Raw genomic sequence first — 13,666 nt, 5'->3', positions numbered from 1 at the left:
ATCGTCCCCACAATAAAACTAATTAGAGAGTGTGGAAAGGTTCCCGAATACAAGATTAACTTATAGAAAGAAATGCATCTGAGCAATAGCAAATTAGAAAACATAATCCAAAAAGCTCTTCAAAAAAGGAACAATCATTAAAAGATAGTTTAGAGCCAGGCATGGTGGCACACGCCTTTAGTCCCAGCACTCGAAGGCAGCAGCAGGCAGATCTCTGAATTCAAGGCCAGCCTGGTCTACATAGTGAGTTCCAGGCCAGCTGGGGCTACAAGGAGACCCTGCCTCAAAAAGACCAAAAAAAAAAAAAAGATAGTTTAGAATAAAAGAGTGTAACATTAGCTCAAACTAACGGAACAGAACAAAGGGCTCAGAAATGACATCATACATTAATGGGGAAAGGTCAACCTAAAAAGGGTATGAGATAAATGACTTTTCCATATGTGAAGGGAGGGGATTTCTTTTATAAAGATTTATTTCATTTTTATTTATGTATTTGCATATATGTATGTGTGTGTGTGTGTGTGTGTGTGTGTGCGTGCGCGCGCATGCTGAGGTAGCCAAAAGAAGGAGTCAGACCATGGAGCTGGCGTTACAAGCAGTTGTGAGCCACCCAGTGTGGGTATTGGAAACGAAACTCCAGTCCTCTCCAAGAGCAGCAAGCACTCAACTGCTGAGTCGTCTCTCCAGACCTGGAGGATTTGGTCTCTAACTCAGTCTATACACGAAGTTAAAAATCAAATGAACCACATGGTGGCTAACAACTGTCTTTAACTCCAGTTCCAGGGGATCTGACACTCTCTTCTGACCTCAGGTACTGCATGACACAGGTGCACGTCCACACATGCAAGCAAGTAACTCATCCCTTTAAAAATGAACAGTAGTATTTCCCAAAGAAAGCCTTAAGTCTGACTTCATCAGGATTGTCCAGAGTGCTTGTTAATAATAGATTTTGGGGGTTCCACTTTAAACTTGCCAAGCAGCATATCTGAGGACATGGCCCAGATATCTGAATCTCCAGAAAGTTCTGTGTGCTGAATTTTGAGAACCCTGATTTAGAAAGTCACACCTGTGCTGACTATGGAATCACCCGAGAGCTTCAGAACACTCAGGTGTCCAGGCCACACCCCAGATGTACTACATTAGAATTTCTGGGTGGGAAACCTATGTATCAGTATTTTAAAAGCATGTGTGTTATATGTGTGTGCACATGTGTGTTCTGGTATACATATATACATGTGTGCTCCTGTGTATGGAGGCCAGAGGCTGACAACAGGTGTCTTTCTCAGTCAGTTTTAAAGATAAGGTCTCTCAGTGAACTTGGAGCTCACTGATTCAGCTGGGCTGGCTGGCTCAGGGACCTGCCTGTCTCTGCCCTCTCCAGAGCTGGAGTTAGAGATGCAAGTTGCCCCACCTGCCTTTTTGCATGGATCTTTTACGTGGAGATCTGCACACAGGTGCTCCTGCTTGCACAAAACCACTTAGCCAACTAAGCCATCTTGCCAGCCCCTGTATCAGTATTCTTAAAGATCACACCATGCATCGAGGTTGTGCACCTGGCCTGGGTAAAGGCATGTGCAGAGGAGACACCTGCAGAACTTCCTGGCTGTCCCTGGTGAACATTTCCTTCTGGTATAATTTGGTAAGATTCAGACTTTGTCCCAATTAAAGACATGACTTCCTTATGTAGGATTAGGGCTTACCCATTTGGAACTCCCAGCATTCTAGTTGGCATGGCTTGGTGGTCATTTTATGTGTTAAGTTCAATTACATGAAACTGAAGGAAATAAATCAGTATGTAGGGGAACAGAATTTTCACCAAGTCCTAAAAATATTCCATGGGATCAACAAATCCAGATACAACTTTAGGCTGTGAGACATACAAATGACAAAACACAATCCTTCTCTTCAAGTGCTCATGGTCTGGGGATAAAGGGTAAGTGTATCTGAGAAGAAAGCAAAGACAAGAGTTCAGATAGTATGTTGTGACTAGAAAAACATAATTCTGAACGGGAGGGTCAAGGAAGGTGTGAAGATTCAGTATCCGAGATTGGTCTTGAGGCATTGCTGGGACTTGGGCAGGGGGAAACTAGGGGAGTCAGTGGGTGGGGCCTGGGGCATAAACTAAGTCATAGTGCCTTCTCTAACCCTCATGCAAGGTGGAAAGGCAGGCATCAAGGGCCCTTTTTCGTCCTGACTTCTTTGTTATTGCTCTCATTTTTCAAATATTTTGCCTCTGGTTTATTAATTCTACCTCCTAGTGCCTCTGCTGATCTCGTCTCAGAAAAGTTTCTCATTAGCATGTCTATAGGGAACACCTGCTACCCCATCTATCCCTATTAACTGACTGCCAGGGCAATGGGGTTGACCAGGAAGGGAATTTTAATCCCCTTCTTATGACTCATCTATTTCCTAACTGAGTCAGAAATGGCTTCCCAGGAATATCCATCCTCAACATAAAAATGGTAATAAAGACATGGTTCTCAATTTCATAATATCATCTATTCAAAGTTAATCTACCTCACAATTATGAATAATTCCAAAGATACCTCAGATATCACTAGAATCAAAAAACCCCACGTTAGTATGATTGGGTGAATCAGATGAACTGCAAAATAGGGAAGATTTCTCAAAACCATGGTATCTCAAGGGTAGCTGATGCTATTTACCAACTGCATATTAGCATACATATGATTTTGCATATTGAATATGCATTTTACATTACAGACCCATATATTAAGATGATGGATCATATGTCCTTTTCTTGCCATTAATGCGAACTGCTCACATTGCTGTCATGTGATAGATGTCATTTGGAAAGCCCAGGAGAGGAACCATCCTAAAGATATCATGATTTATGTAGAGTGACAGAAAAAAAAGGTTTTATAAATCAAATTATCAAATAACCTAATTTGGTTTCTACAGTAATGCAAGGTTCTACAGTGGACTCAGGGCACACTTAAATACAGAAGATACACAAAATCACAAAAAGGAAAAGAATGTCAGACAATAGGGAAGGAAAATCAATCTATCAGATAAGCCTAAATTTCCAAACATTTTTCTCTACAGTATATTTAAATTAATTTATAAAATATATTATTTACTCACATCTACTTTTCATACAAAGTACATTTCCCTATTACTGGTTAATTTTTTTCTTCAGGAATTAAAAGAAAGTAAATTCCACATCAGATTTGTTGTGCATTCAAATTGTTCATTAAAGAAATTTATGTTTCTTGGCAATACTCTCTTAATGCTTCTAAACCGGATTATACAGCAAAACGGTACTGATGGCTCTAAAGTCATATATAATTGAATTTTACAAAAAATGAGTTTATTTAAATAGTGATTTTCAAAGATTTTTTTTTCTCCTGATAGGTTGATAGAATTCTAATAGCTGCTAAGAGTGGTCATTCTCATCAACTACAAGAAAATGGTCTTCCACTACCCAGTTTAACCATTTCTAGTAAGTGTGTCACCTGAAGCAGGACACACTTAATACACAGTTTAAAGTTTGTTTCAGGGGAAATTGCTATACAGAACAAAGGCACACACCAAAATTTAGAGTGAGTTGCACCTGACAGGCGAGCTTATCTCTTGGCTGTCTGGCCCAGCTTCCACAAACAAAGCAAGTTCAGCCAGCATGGAAACAAATTAAACAGGACCACCCAAGGAAGTGCAGAAACCTGGGTTCTCTGGTTTGGACTGGCAGGGAATGCACAGAGGTGAAAAGGGGCAGATCCTGCCTGGTGGCTGATAAGCTTCCACCTGCCATGGTATATTGGAACTAGGAAGATAAAGAGGGAAGGAATGCAATGTTGGGCCAGCCTTGGGTTTCTCAGATCATGTACTAGGACTGTGTACACAGGAAACTATGGCAGAAACAGAAAACTGCATCTTGGCTTTGTGTATGTGTGTGTGTGTGTGTGTGTGTGTGTGTGTGTGTGGTGTGTTCTAAATGTTCCTTGCTTATTTCTTCCCTTTCTTTCCTTTGATCCTCCTTTAATTGCATAAAAATTATTGTGAAAATTCAACTTCCCCATAGTTGTCCAAGGAAAAGGGTCTGTGTCCTTGCTTGACCCAGAGCTTTGAAAGGAAGTGATGTACTACTTCTGGGAGACCAGTGAGGTTGTGATACCAGTTAACCAAGAGAGAGATAGCCAGTGGGGAGGCAAAATTCAGGAAGGCATCAAATTCTGAGGCAGGTGTCAGGTTTTGTCTTAGCAAGAGAGAATTTCTGCATGCCCTAGTCTATCTGCAGCCTATGAAGGAATGCTTGTCATGGTCACCAAAGAAGAATATCAGTCTGACCCAAGGCCACATACAGGGCCTTGGCAGAGGACACTATATGGGTAGCCTTCCCTAACACACTCTCCTGCAGGAAGAAGGCACCTAATTGGCTGTGGCATTGATGAAAGAACCCCACAAGCCTTATTTACCACCACAAGCTCAATCACTTACCACACACATCCACCTCCTCAGAGCCCCCAAATCCAGTGTTCCACGTTTGTCCTCAACTAGGACCTATCAGCTAACTGATGTTGGTTCACACATAAGGGAAGGTCTAAAAAGCTAAACCTTCAGAAATACACATAGGCTGGATGAAAGGTGAGAAAGCAGACTGAAAGATTGAGGCCGCAGCACAGAGACTTCTAGAAATCGGTGGTGGGGGATGGGAAATGTTTCCATGCCTCAAGGCATTCTTTTACAAGGATTGTGAACATGCTAAAGAGGGAGCTCTGGATGTTGAAAGGGTAAGAAACATATCTAGAGAACAGAAGGGCACAGAGGGAGAAAGGGGATGTCTGCATTCAAGAGAGGACTGGAGAGATATCCCGGAAGCAAAAATTACAATAATGAAGCATAGAATACGTTGGAATGGAAACAAAACTACCATTATGTCTGGGCATGACCAGTCCCCCTGAGTCATCTCTCTTAAATCCTCCCAACATCTCACACAGTCCTTGGCACATAGTCAATATTAAAAAATATACTGAATATTTAACTGTAAATCAGTACACATGTGAACAACCTTAAGATACCTATTATTGATTACATCTTACAGATAAGAACCTGAGGTCCGGAAAGGTTAAGAAATTTGCTCAATGTGTCAAAGCTAGTAAGAAGTAGGAGGGAAATGACTTCAGTGTTCTAGTGGTAGAGAAGGAGGGTGGTTTGTAAGGATCCTGTGGGGAATCTAGAAAAGGGTGTGGTGCTTGAGTACTGCCCAGGGACTGGGAGGAGGAGGATCCAGGCCAAGAAAATGGGCTAGGAAGGGGAAGGGGTCACTTGGAAAGGACAGACAAGTGGGTGGGTGACAGCAGAGCTAACTAGGATGACAATATCCAGGCTAAGGGCAGCAGGTGAATCCGGTGGAACAGGAGGAAAGCACAGGCTAGCTAGGAGGAAACTGTCTCTTGGGCAGGGATCTAAGCTAGGTAGCAAGGAGAAAAATAGTGGCTTGAGTGGCAAAGAGCAAGCTGGGAAGATCGAGGTGGAAAATATAAAGGGCTTTCCCATAGGGCAGGGCAGAGAAGTCTGGATTGGGAGGGTGCCTGGAATGTGGCCAGGGAGAGGGTGTGGTCCATGAGGAGGCTGAATGTGAGGCCTTCGTAGGGGAGAATGAGCCCTTGGGAAGTTCCCAGGAAGGGGTAGGGCTGATCAGCAGGAGGTGCTGCCCCGGTCTCACCTGTAGGAGCTGCTCACTGTACTCGTCACCTCTTCGCGAATCTGCCTGTTGAGGGCATCTGCCACTGCGCGCCCCTTGCCACTCTCGGGCTCGTGCCCTTCAGAACGACGCACCATCCAGGCGGGCCCAGCCTTCCTGCGCGTATCGCGCGGGTCTGCACCTGATGCCTTTCCAGCTGCAGGGCCACCTTCTTGGGTCTGGGACTGGGCTGGGGGCAGTGGAGATTCCTCGTGCCCTTCCGTGCGGGTCACCATCCAGGCAGGACCCGCCTTCTTCCGTGTGTCACGCTCGTCTGCACCGGATGCCTTTCCAGCTGCAGGGCCACCTTCTTGGGTCTGGGACTGGGCTGGGGGCAGTGGAGACTCCTCGTGCCCTTCGGTGCGGGTCACCATCCAGGCCGGTCCCGCCTTCCTGCGCGTGTCACGCGGATCTGCACCAGATGCCTTTCCAGCTGCAGGGCCACCTTCCTGGGTCTGGGACTGTGCTGGGGGCAGCGGTGACTCTTCGTGCCCTTCCGTACGGGTCACCATCCAGGCGGGCCCAGCCTTCCTGCGCGTGTCGCGCGGGTCTGCGCCCGATGCCTTTCCAGCTGCAGGGCCACCTTCCTGGGTCTGGGACTGTGCTGGGGGCAGCGGTGATTCGTCATGCCCTTCCATGCGGGTCACCATCCATGCTGGCCCAGCCTTCCTGCGAGTGTCCCGCTGGTCTGCACCGGATGCCTTTCCAGCTGCAGGGCCACCCTCCTCCGCCTGGGACTGGGCTGGAGGCAGAGGTGTCTGCTCATACCCCTCGGAACGCCGCATCATCCAGCCGGGCCCAGCCTTCCTCCGCGCTTCACGCTGTTCTGCGCCGGATGCCTTGCCCGCAGCCAGGACCCCGGCTCCTGCAGGTCCCTCCAGTTCCCGGGCTTCCGTGGCAGCCTGCACCGGCCAACGCTCTTGGCTCTGTGGCCGACGCCTGGGCGCTCCGAGAATAGGCGCGGAAGCCTGAGAGGCCGCAGAGATCTGCACCGGCTTGGGGATCCAGGGGTGGTCCCCGCGGCGGGGCAGCGGCCAGGCGCGGAAGTCCTTCTGGTACTGGGTCTCGCGCTCAAAAGGCGCGTCGGACGGCTGGTACTCGCTGCGCGGCCTGCAGCTGGGCTCCGGCCGCTGCACTTTCCAGGCGCGGTAGTCCTGGCGCATCACCGAGTCCGCTGGGCCTGAGCCGGAAGTGGAGCCAGAGGCCGCGCCCAGGCCCAGCCCGCTCCGGCCGGGGGCGGCTGCAGTCTCACGTTCGCCGCTAGGCCCGGGCGCCGGCCCTGTTGCCCGGGCAACTGCATCCAAGTCGCCCTGGGCCGGCTGCGTCTCTATGGCAACAGCGCGCGCCGAGGGGGGCGCTAGCGCCGGCTGCAGCGACGAGGGCGGAGGCTGCGGTGGGGCGCCCGGGTGCTCGGTGGCCTCCGAGTACTTGGTGAAAACCAGCGGCACCGCAATGTCCGCCTTGTCCAGCTGGTTCCAGAAGCGGGCAATGCAGCAGGCCCGCGTGATGCACGGCCATGCCATGATGCTAGATGACAAACTGGCCCTCTCTCTTTTTGTGATCCCAAATCAAATATCTAATCTCCCTTTAGACCCCACCAAGACCCGCCAATGATAGGGGCACCCTCCCCCCTATCAGCGGGTTACCTCGCCCTCCTCCCTCAAAAAGCACCCGGGGACGCCGGGTGAGATAAAAGTCCGTAAAGTCCCTCGATTACCGGTTGCAAACGCCTTCCGCAGAGGACCTGGTGAGGCTGGGAAAGATGAGAGAAACGCCCAGCGTCCTAGAGTCCAGGCCTATGGCGTCTGGGTGCACCCTCCCTGCGGCTGCGGTGTCCTGCAGACCCCGGCCCAGCGAGGAGATGCTATGCAAGGTGGCTGTGAGCTTAAGCCATGGCGTAGAGAGTGAGCCGGGCAGGGTCCCGCAGACAGGCTCGATTTTCCTTCCCGATGTCGTCCGGTTGCAGCTGGCCGCTAGCAGGGCTTGGCAGGGGTCACCTCCAACCCAGACTAGCCGAGAACTGCCTCCGCGGATGCCCCTGGCGATGCTGCAGCCGCAACCGCCGCCGCCGCCGTCTCTGCTGCAGAGAGGCGGCCCCACCCTTTTTTGCGGCTCAGCAAGGGGGGGGGTGATCAAGAAAAGATGCTGAGAGAGTGCGCTGCAGAAAAAAAATCACCTGCTGTCGTCAGAGCTCACTGCTGAGAGCTTGCCCTCTCTCTTTCCTCCCTCCCTTTGCTCTGGCAGCTCCTCCCTCTTCTGTTCCCAGGCAACAGAAGAACTGAGGCCTTGGTAGGTTCAAGTCCCAAGCTCCAGATGACTTACTGTCCTTGGACGGGTGGTTTCACATCCGGAATCTTGAGGCTCCTCTTTTATAAAATAGGCTCAAATCATAGAAGAGTGAAGATATTAAGTCTTAAAAAACAGGGTGGAATTCTCTGATGAAATGTCTGTACCAGAATAGCTGCTTTTATTTCTTTTTAAATTTATTTTATTTTTCATTACGTATATGTGTCTGTCGGATATGAGCACGCATGTGTGGGGACTCTGAAAGATTAGAGGCAGTCAAATGCCCCTTGGAGCTGGTGTTACTGTTGGTTGTGAGCCGCCCAACATGGGTTCCAGGAACCGAACTCAGGTCCACTGGAAGACCAGTACCTGCCCTTCACCGCTGAGCCATCTTCCCAGCCCCTGAACAGATGTTTTTAAAAGGAGAGCTGCTATTATTGGTCAGCCACCAGACTGTACTTGCACCTAGTGCTACTGGCTCCTGATCAAACTGTGCCGGTCTATCTATGTACAGGGCCTGCCCAGGTGTGTGGGAATGAGAGACTCAAGGCTAGTGAAGTCCTGGCTGTTCCTTCTCTAGGAAATCCTTGGGAAGCAGTGTTTTCAACCCTCCCAGGGGTGACCTGGTTCTTCTTTAGCCCAGAAGCTACACTGGGGGAAAGGCAAAGAAGAGAAGATTCTGGAAAGGGGTCCAAGGAGGAGGTAAGGAGCGGGGGCTGGGGACAGTTCCCTAGGAAAGGATAGGACCTTCTCTGCAGGGGTTCCCTGTCACATTCATGCCTTATTTCTACCTTGGAGTTGAAATGATTTTTTGGATTCTTACAGACCTGCTTTGTCTCCAATAGTCTGTCTCTTGGCTTTAGGCCCTCCTCTGAGGCAAGGAGTCAAAAGGCCCACCATAGAGACCCACAGGTGGGACTTCCCAAGTAAACTACTGAGAAGCCTTCCCCAGGAGACCTCTTGGTCTTCCTAGTACCTCTAAAAAAAGATTTTCCCAGGGGCTGGAGAGGTGTCTCAGCAGTTAAGGGCACTAACTGCTCTTGCAGAGGACCTGAGTTCAATTCCCAGCACCCACATGGCAGCTAACAACTGTCTGTAACTCCAGTTCCAGGAGAGTCCAACACCTTCTGACTTCCGCAGGCATTGGCCAGCATCAGTGTATTTACACAGTTGTAAGCAATACACTCATACACTAAAATAAAAATAATAAAAAATTAAAAATTGTTTTCCCCCCAAATTTGTTATTTATTTACTTTTAATTTACTTATGTGTATGTGGTATATGTGCACATGTATGTATGAGTGTGCTTCTGTGTCTGGGTGCTATGTTCTGTTCCATCATTTATTCCCTTGAGACAGAGTCTCCCTCGGAATCTAGAACTAGGCTAGCTGGCCAGCAAGCCTCTGCAATCCTCCTGTCTCTGCCCCCATGGCACTGGGGTTACAAACACTTACCTGGCCACACTCGCTTGTTATGGGAATTCTGGGAACTTGAGCTCAGGTCCTCGTGCTAAGACAGCAAGTGCTCTTACCCACTAAGCCATCGTCCCTAAGTGCCTTTTGATATGTTCTTCATGTCTCTCCATCTGTGTCAGCACTGTCTTTCTGTTCCCTACTCCTAGTGGCATCAACTGACCTTCAGCGACTGTCCCCTCCAATATAGGCAGTTTTCAACATCAGTTAACCTGGGACGTTGGTATTTCTGGGGGAGAAAGTCATTTATGGTTGGGATCTGATTATAAAACACAACCTTTGTTTTTTAAACCTTAGCCAAACAGGATGAGAAGATAGCTCTAATTAGTTAATTATCTCTTGAACTTCCTCATCTTTGAGTCTTTGCCTCTTGATAATTTGGTTTGAATTCCGTAAGTGAAATGATGCCTGGAACTGTTTTCCAGTCACTAGTAGATACATTTCTATAAGCAACATAATTTGCCCTCATCTTTCCTCCTGTCAGCCTGCTCAGCTCTCTCTGGATTTGGCTGTTGTCTTTTTAAAGAATAATTTCCAAAGGTGAAAAGAAAGACTGAAAACTGAAGGGGGTGATGCCTATCCTGAACTTGAGAATTTACCCTTTACCTGTGACCAGATAGAAGAAAGCTATCTTGGATGACAGTCTCATGTCCGTTAAATGATTTGCTGAGATTTTAATTGAGATCAATTTGGGGGCATTATTTGTCTTTTTCGAGACAGGGTCTCCCTGTATTCCCAGCTGGCCTGGAACTCACTATGTAGACCAAGGTGGCCTCAGTCTCACAGAGATTCACCTACCTCTGCCTCCCAAGTGCTGGGATTAAAGGCATGTGCCATTTTTATGCAGAAACAGATGACTTCATAGAGGAAATAGATAATTTTCCTAAGAGAAATATATTTTGCTAAAACTGATTTAGGAAAAAGCAGACACCCTGAATATTCCAGTTGAATCAGTAGTTAAAAGTTGACCCATGAAAGAAATCAAAACAAGACAGAAATTGAAATAGCTCATCCATTTGGCTTTATAACTGAGTTCCACAGAACTTTCATGGAACATAAATTATTCTACAGAACAGAAAAAAGGGGAAAACTTCCCATATCAGTTAAGAAACTGATATAATGACTGCACCAGAACAGAGACAAGGATAATATGAGCAAAAAATAAAAGGGCAATCACAGATGTGGAAATCCTAAGTGAAACATTAGAAAACAGAATTCAAAACTGCACATGAAAATAATTCTTGGGTCAATGAGATGGTTCAGTGGGTAAAGGTACCTGCTGCCAAGCCTGATGACCTGAGTTCCCTCCCCAGGACCTACATGGAGGGAGAAGAGAACCAACTCCTGAAGGTTGTCATCCCGCCTCTACACATGTGCTGTGGGACATACATACATACATACATACATACATACACACAAATAAATGTAAAAAATTTAAAAATAATTCCTAATATTTAGTAGTGTTTATCCTAGGAGTGAACACTGGTTTGACAGCCAGAAGAGTGTGGATGTAATGCTGCACACAACAGATCATAGTGAAACAGCATAAGTCATCGCAGAGACATATTTTTTAATATTTATTATTTTTATTTTATGTGTATGTGTGTATTGCCTGCATGTAGGTAAGTGCACCCGTATTGTGCAATGCCCGCAAGGATAGAAGAGGTCATCAAACTGGAGTTGTTACCTGCCATGTGGGTGCTGGGATTCGAACCCAGGTCTCCTGCAAGAACAATAAGTGTTCTTAACTGCTGAGCCATCTCTCCAGCCCCAGAGAGACATATTTTGAAAAGCATGATCAAAGTTGACACCCACTAATCAAATTTTGAAACATTCTGGCAAGTTAGACCTTCCCTAATAGGTCAAAGGTGCCTGTCATGCTGTGTATTTTATTGTGAAATGCTGGATGCCTTCTCTCTACCACTAGGAATACAACCAGGGAAGAGTGGGGTCCAGTCACAGGCTTCACCACAAAGCTGTGTGAGCCTTGGAGAAGAACCCTCACTGCTTTTACTGTGACTGGCATGACCACAAAAACGCAGTGATAGCAAGATAATGGCATCTTTGAATCCTAGAATCAGAGTGAAAGAATGATAGACTCTTAGAATCATAAAATATTTATTTGGAGTTCTAGAATCACAGAGCAATGAAATGACACAGTCCTGGAATCCTAGAATAAATAAATGTTACATCCCAGAAGTTGTGAATCTCTCTCTCTCTCTCTCTCTCTCTCTCTCTCCTCTCTCACACACACACACACACACACACGCACACACACACACACACACACTTCTTGATTGGTCATTGCTGCAGGCTGTTATAGACTATGTGTGTCCTTCAAACTTATACATTAAGGGACTGGAGAGATGGTGTATTAGTCACTTTTCTGTTGCTGTGATAGAAACACTGACCCAAGCAATTTGTAGAAGGAAGAGTTTATTTGAGCTTACGGTTCCAGGGGAATTACAGTCCGTCATGGCAGGGAGGCATGGTGACTGGAGGTGGCTGGAGCAGGAGCAGCAGAAGCTAAGCTCTCACATCATCACCAGGCATAGGAAGCAAGACAGCGACTGGAGATGTGGCAAAGCTTAAGAACTCTCTAAACCCACCCCCAGTTACCTGCTTCCTCCAGGATAGCCACACCTTCTAAAACCTCCCAAAACAGCGCCACCATGTGGGGAAAAATGTAAAAATACTTAGAGCCTATGGGGGACATTTTCATTCAAACCATCACAGATGGCTCAGTGGTTAAGAGCACTGGCTGCTCTTGCAGAGGACCCTGGTTCAGGTCCCAGTATCCACATGACAGCTAACAACCATCTGTAACTCCAGTTCTAGGCTTCTTCTGGCCTCTGTGGGCATTGCATGCATGGATGCACTTATATTTGTGCAAAACACTCATACACATAAAATAAAAGATAAATAAATAAATTTAAAAACTCATACATTAAAACCCTAACCCTAAGGCGCTGCTGTTGGGGCAAAGTGGAGATGAGATCCTGAGGATGGAATCCCCATAATCTGGTGTCCTTGTAAGAAGGAAGAGGCTGAAGGAAGAGGCTGGGGTCACGTGTTTGCAACATCTGCAAACCAGGAAATGGGCTCTCACCAAACACTGAATTTATCAGCACTTTGATCTTCATCTTCCCAGGCTCTGGAACCATGAGAAATAAATACTTGTTTTAGCTACCCAGGCTGTAGTTCTGTTATGGTAACCCGAGTAGGCTAAGATATACAGTAAAAATTTCTTCCTTTTATTAAGCCCAAATAAGTCTTGCAATTTCCATCTTTTTTTGAGACTATCGTATGAGAATATTTTTTAAAAACATACTATTATGTCCCCAGATCTATAACTAAATATTCCCAATTCTTTCATTTATTAGCATATCCAATACAATGCTAAACAAGGTATTTTGACATTTCTGTAGCTGTTTTGTTGCTCATTGAATTTTCATCCATTAATTTTAATAGCAATTGGTACCTGTGGCCTGACACACTTATTACTGCAATGTTTGCCAAATAATGAGTTTTTAACTCCATTATTCCTATTTGGCATCTTTGTTTATGTATCAGCATGAATTCATGAATTGCTTTTTTCCCAATACAATGATCTATTAACCACATTTTTTATTTATTTATTTATTTATTTATTTATTCATTCATTCATTCATTCATTCCAGCTGGCCTGGAACTCATGTAGAACAGACTGGCCTTGAACTCACAGAGATCCGCCTGCCTCTACCTCCCAAGTGTTGGGATTAAAGGCCTGCACCACCACGCCTGGCTTAACCTCTCTTATTATTTTGATGTTTATACTGTTCAGATTTTCCCAGTGGGAATCCTTGATGATGAACGTTAAACCCACTCACTCCCTGCCTTTCTTCCTCCATTGTTGCCACCACGTAGAAGACAGTGTGATTGCATGCTTTTGTACTTTTCTTAAACGTACATGAACCTATACCAAATTTAAATTCTTTGTGCATTGAATATTTTTCTGAATGATGTAAAGTTTAAGAAGCTTTTAGAGGGGCTAGATAGTTCATCAGTTAAGAGCATTGGCTGCTCTTGCAGAGGACCTGGGTTCAGTTTCCAACACCCACATGGCATCTAACAACTGACTGTAACTCCAGTTCCAGAGGAATCTGATGCCCTCTTCTGACCTTCATGGACATGCACGACACAGGTACACTTATATACAAACAGG

The 13,666-nt window shown here is 46.3% G+C and overlaps 1 protein-coding gene across 2 annotated transcripts in view; it reads right to left on the bottom strand.

Annotated features, from left to right (window-relative positions):
- Positions 1-7,821, bottom strand: part of Map6 (microtubule associated protein 6) — an 87,051-nt gene extending 79,230 nt beyond the window's left edge. Inside the window, exon 1 of one of the 2 annotated variants that reach the window (XM_008844235.3) lies at positions 5,687-7,821. In XM_008844235.3, coding sequence (XP_008842457.1) covers positions 5,687-7,227 — 1,541 coding nt within the window. In that variant the 5' untranslated portion in view covers positions 7,228-7,821. The remainder of the gene's footprint in view (positions 1-5,686) is intronic. The other variant, XM_029568886.1, reaches the window with a different exon arrangement.
- Positions 7,822-13,666: the final 5,845 nt, after the last annotated feature.

Source organism: Nannospalax galili, unplaced genomic scaffold, assembly GCF_000622305.1.
Source record: "Nannospalax galili isolate Female #2095 unplaced genomic scaffold, S.galili_v1.0 scaffold278, whole genome shotgun sequence".
Lineage (NCBI taxonomy): Eukaryota > Metazoa > Chordata > Mammalia > Rodentia > Spalacidae > Nannospalax > Nannospalax galili.
The sequence above is the reverse complement of the archived record's forward strand: the minus strand, read 5'-3'. Positions and strand labels throughout refer to the sequence as shown.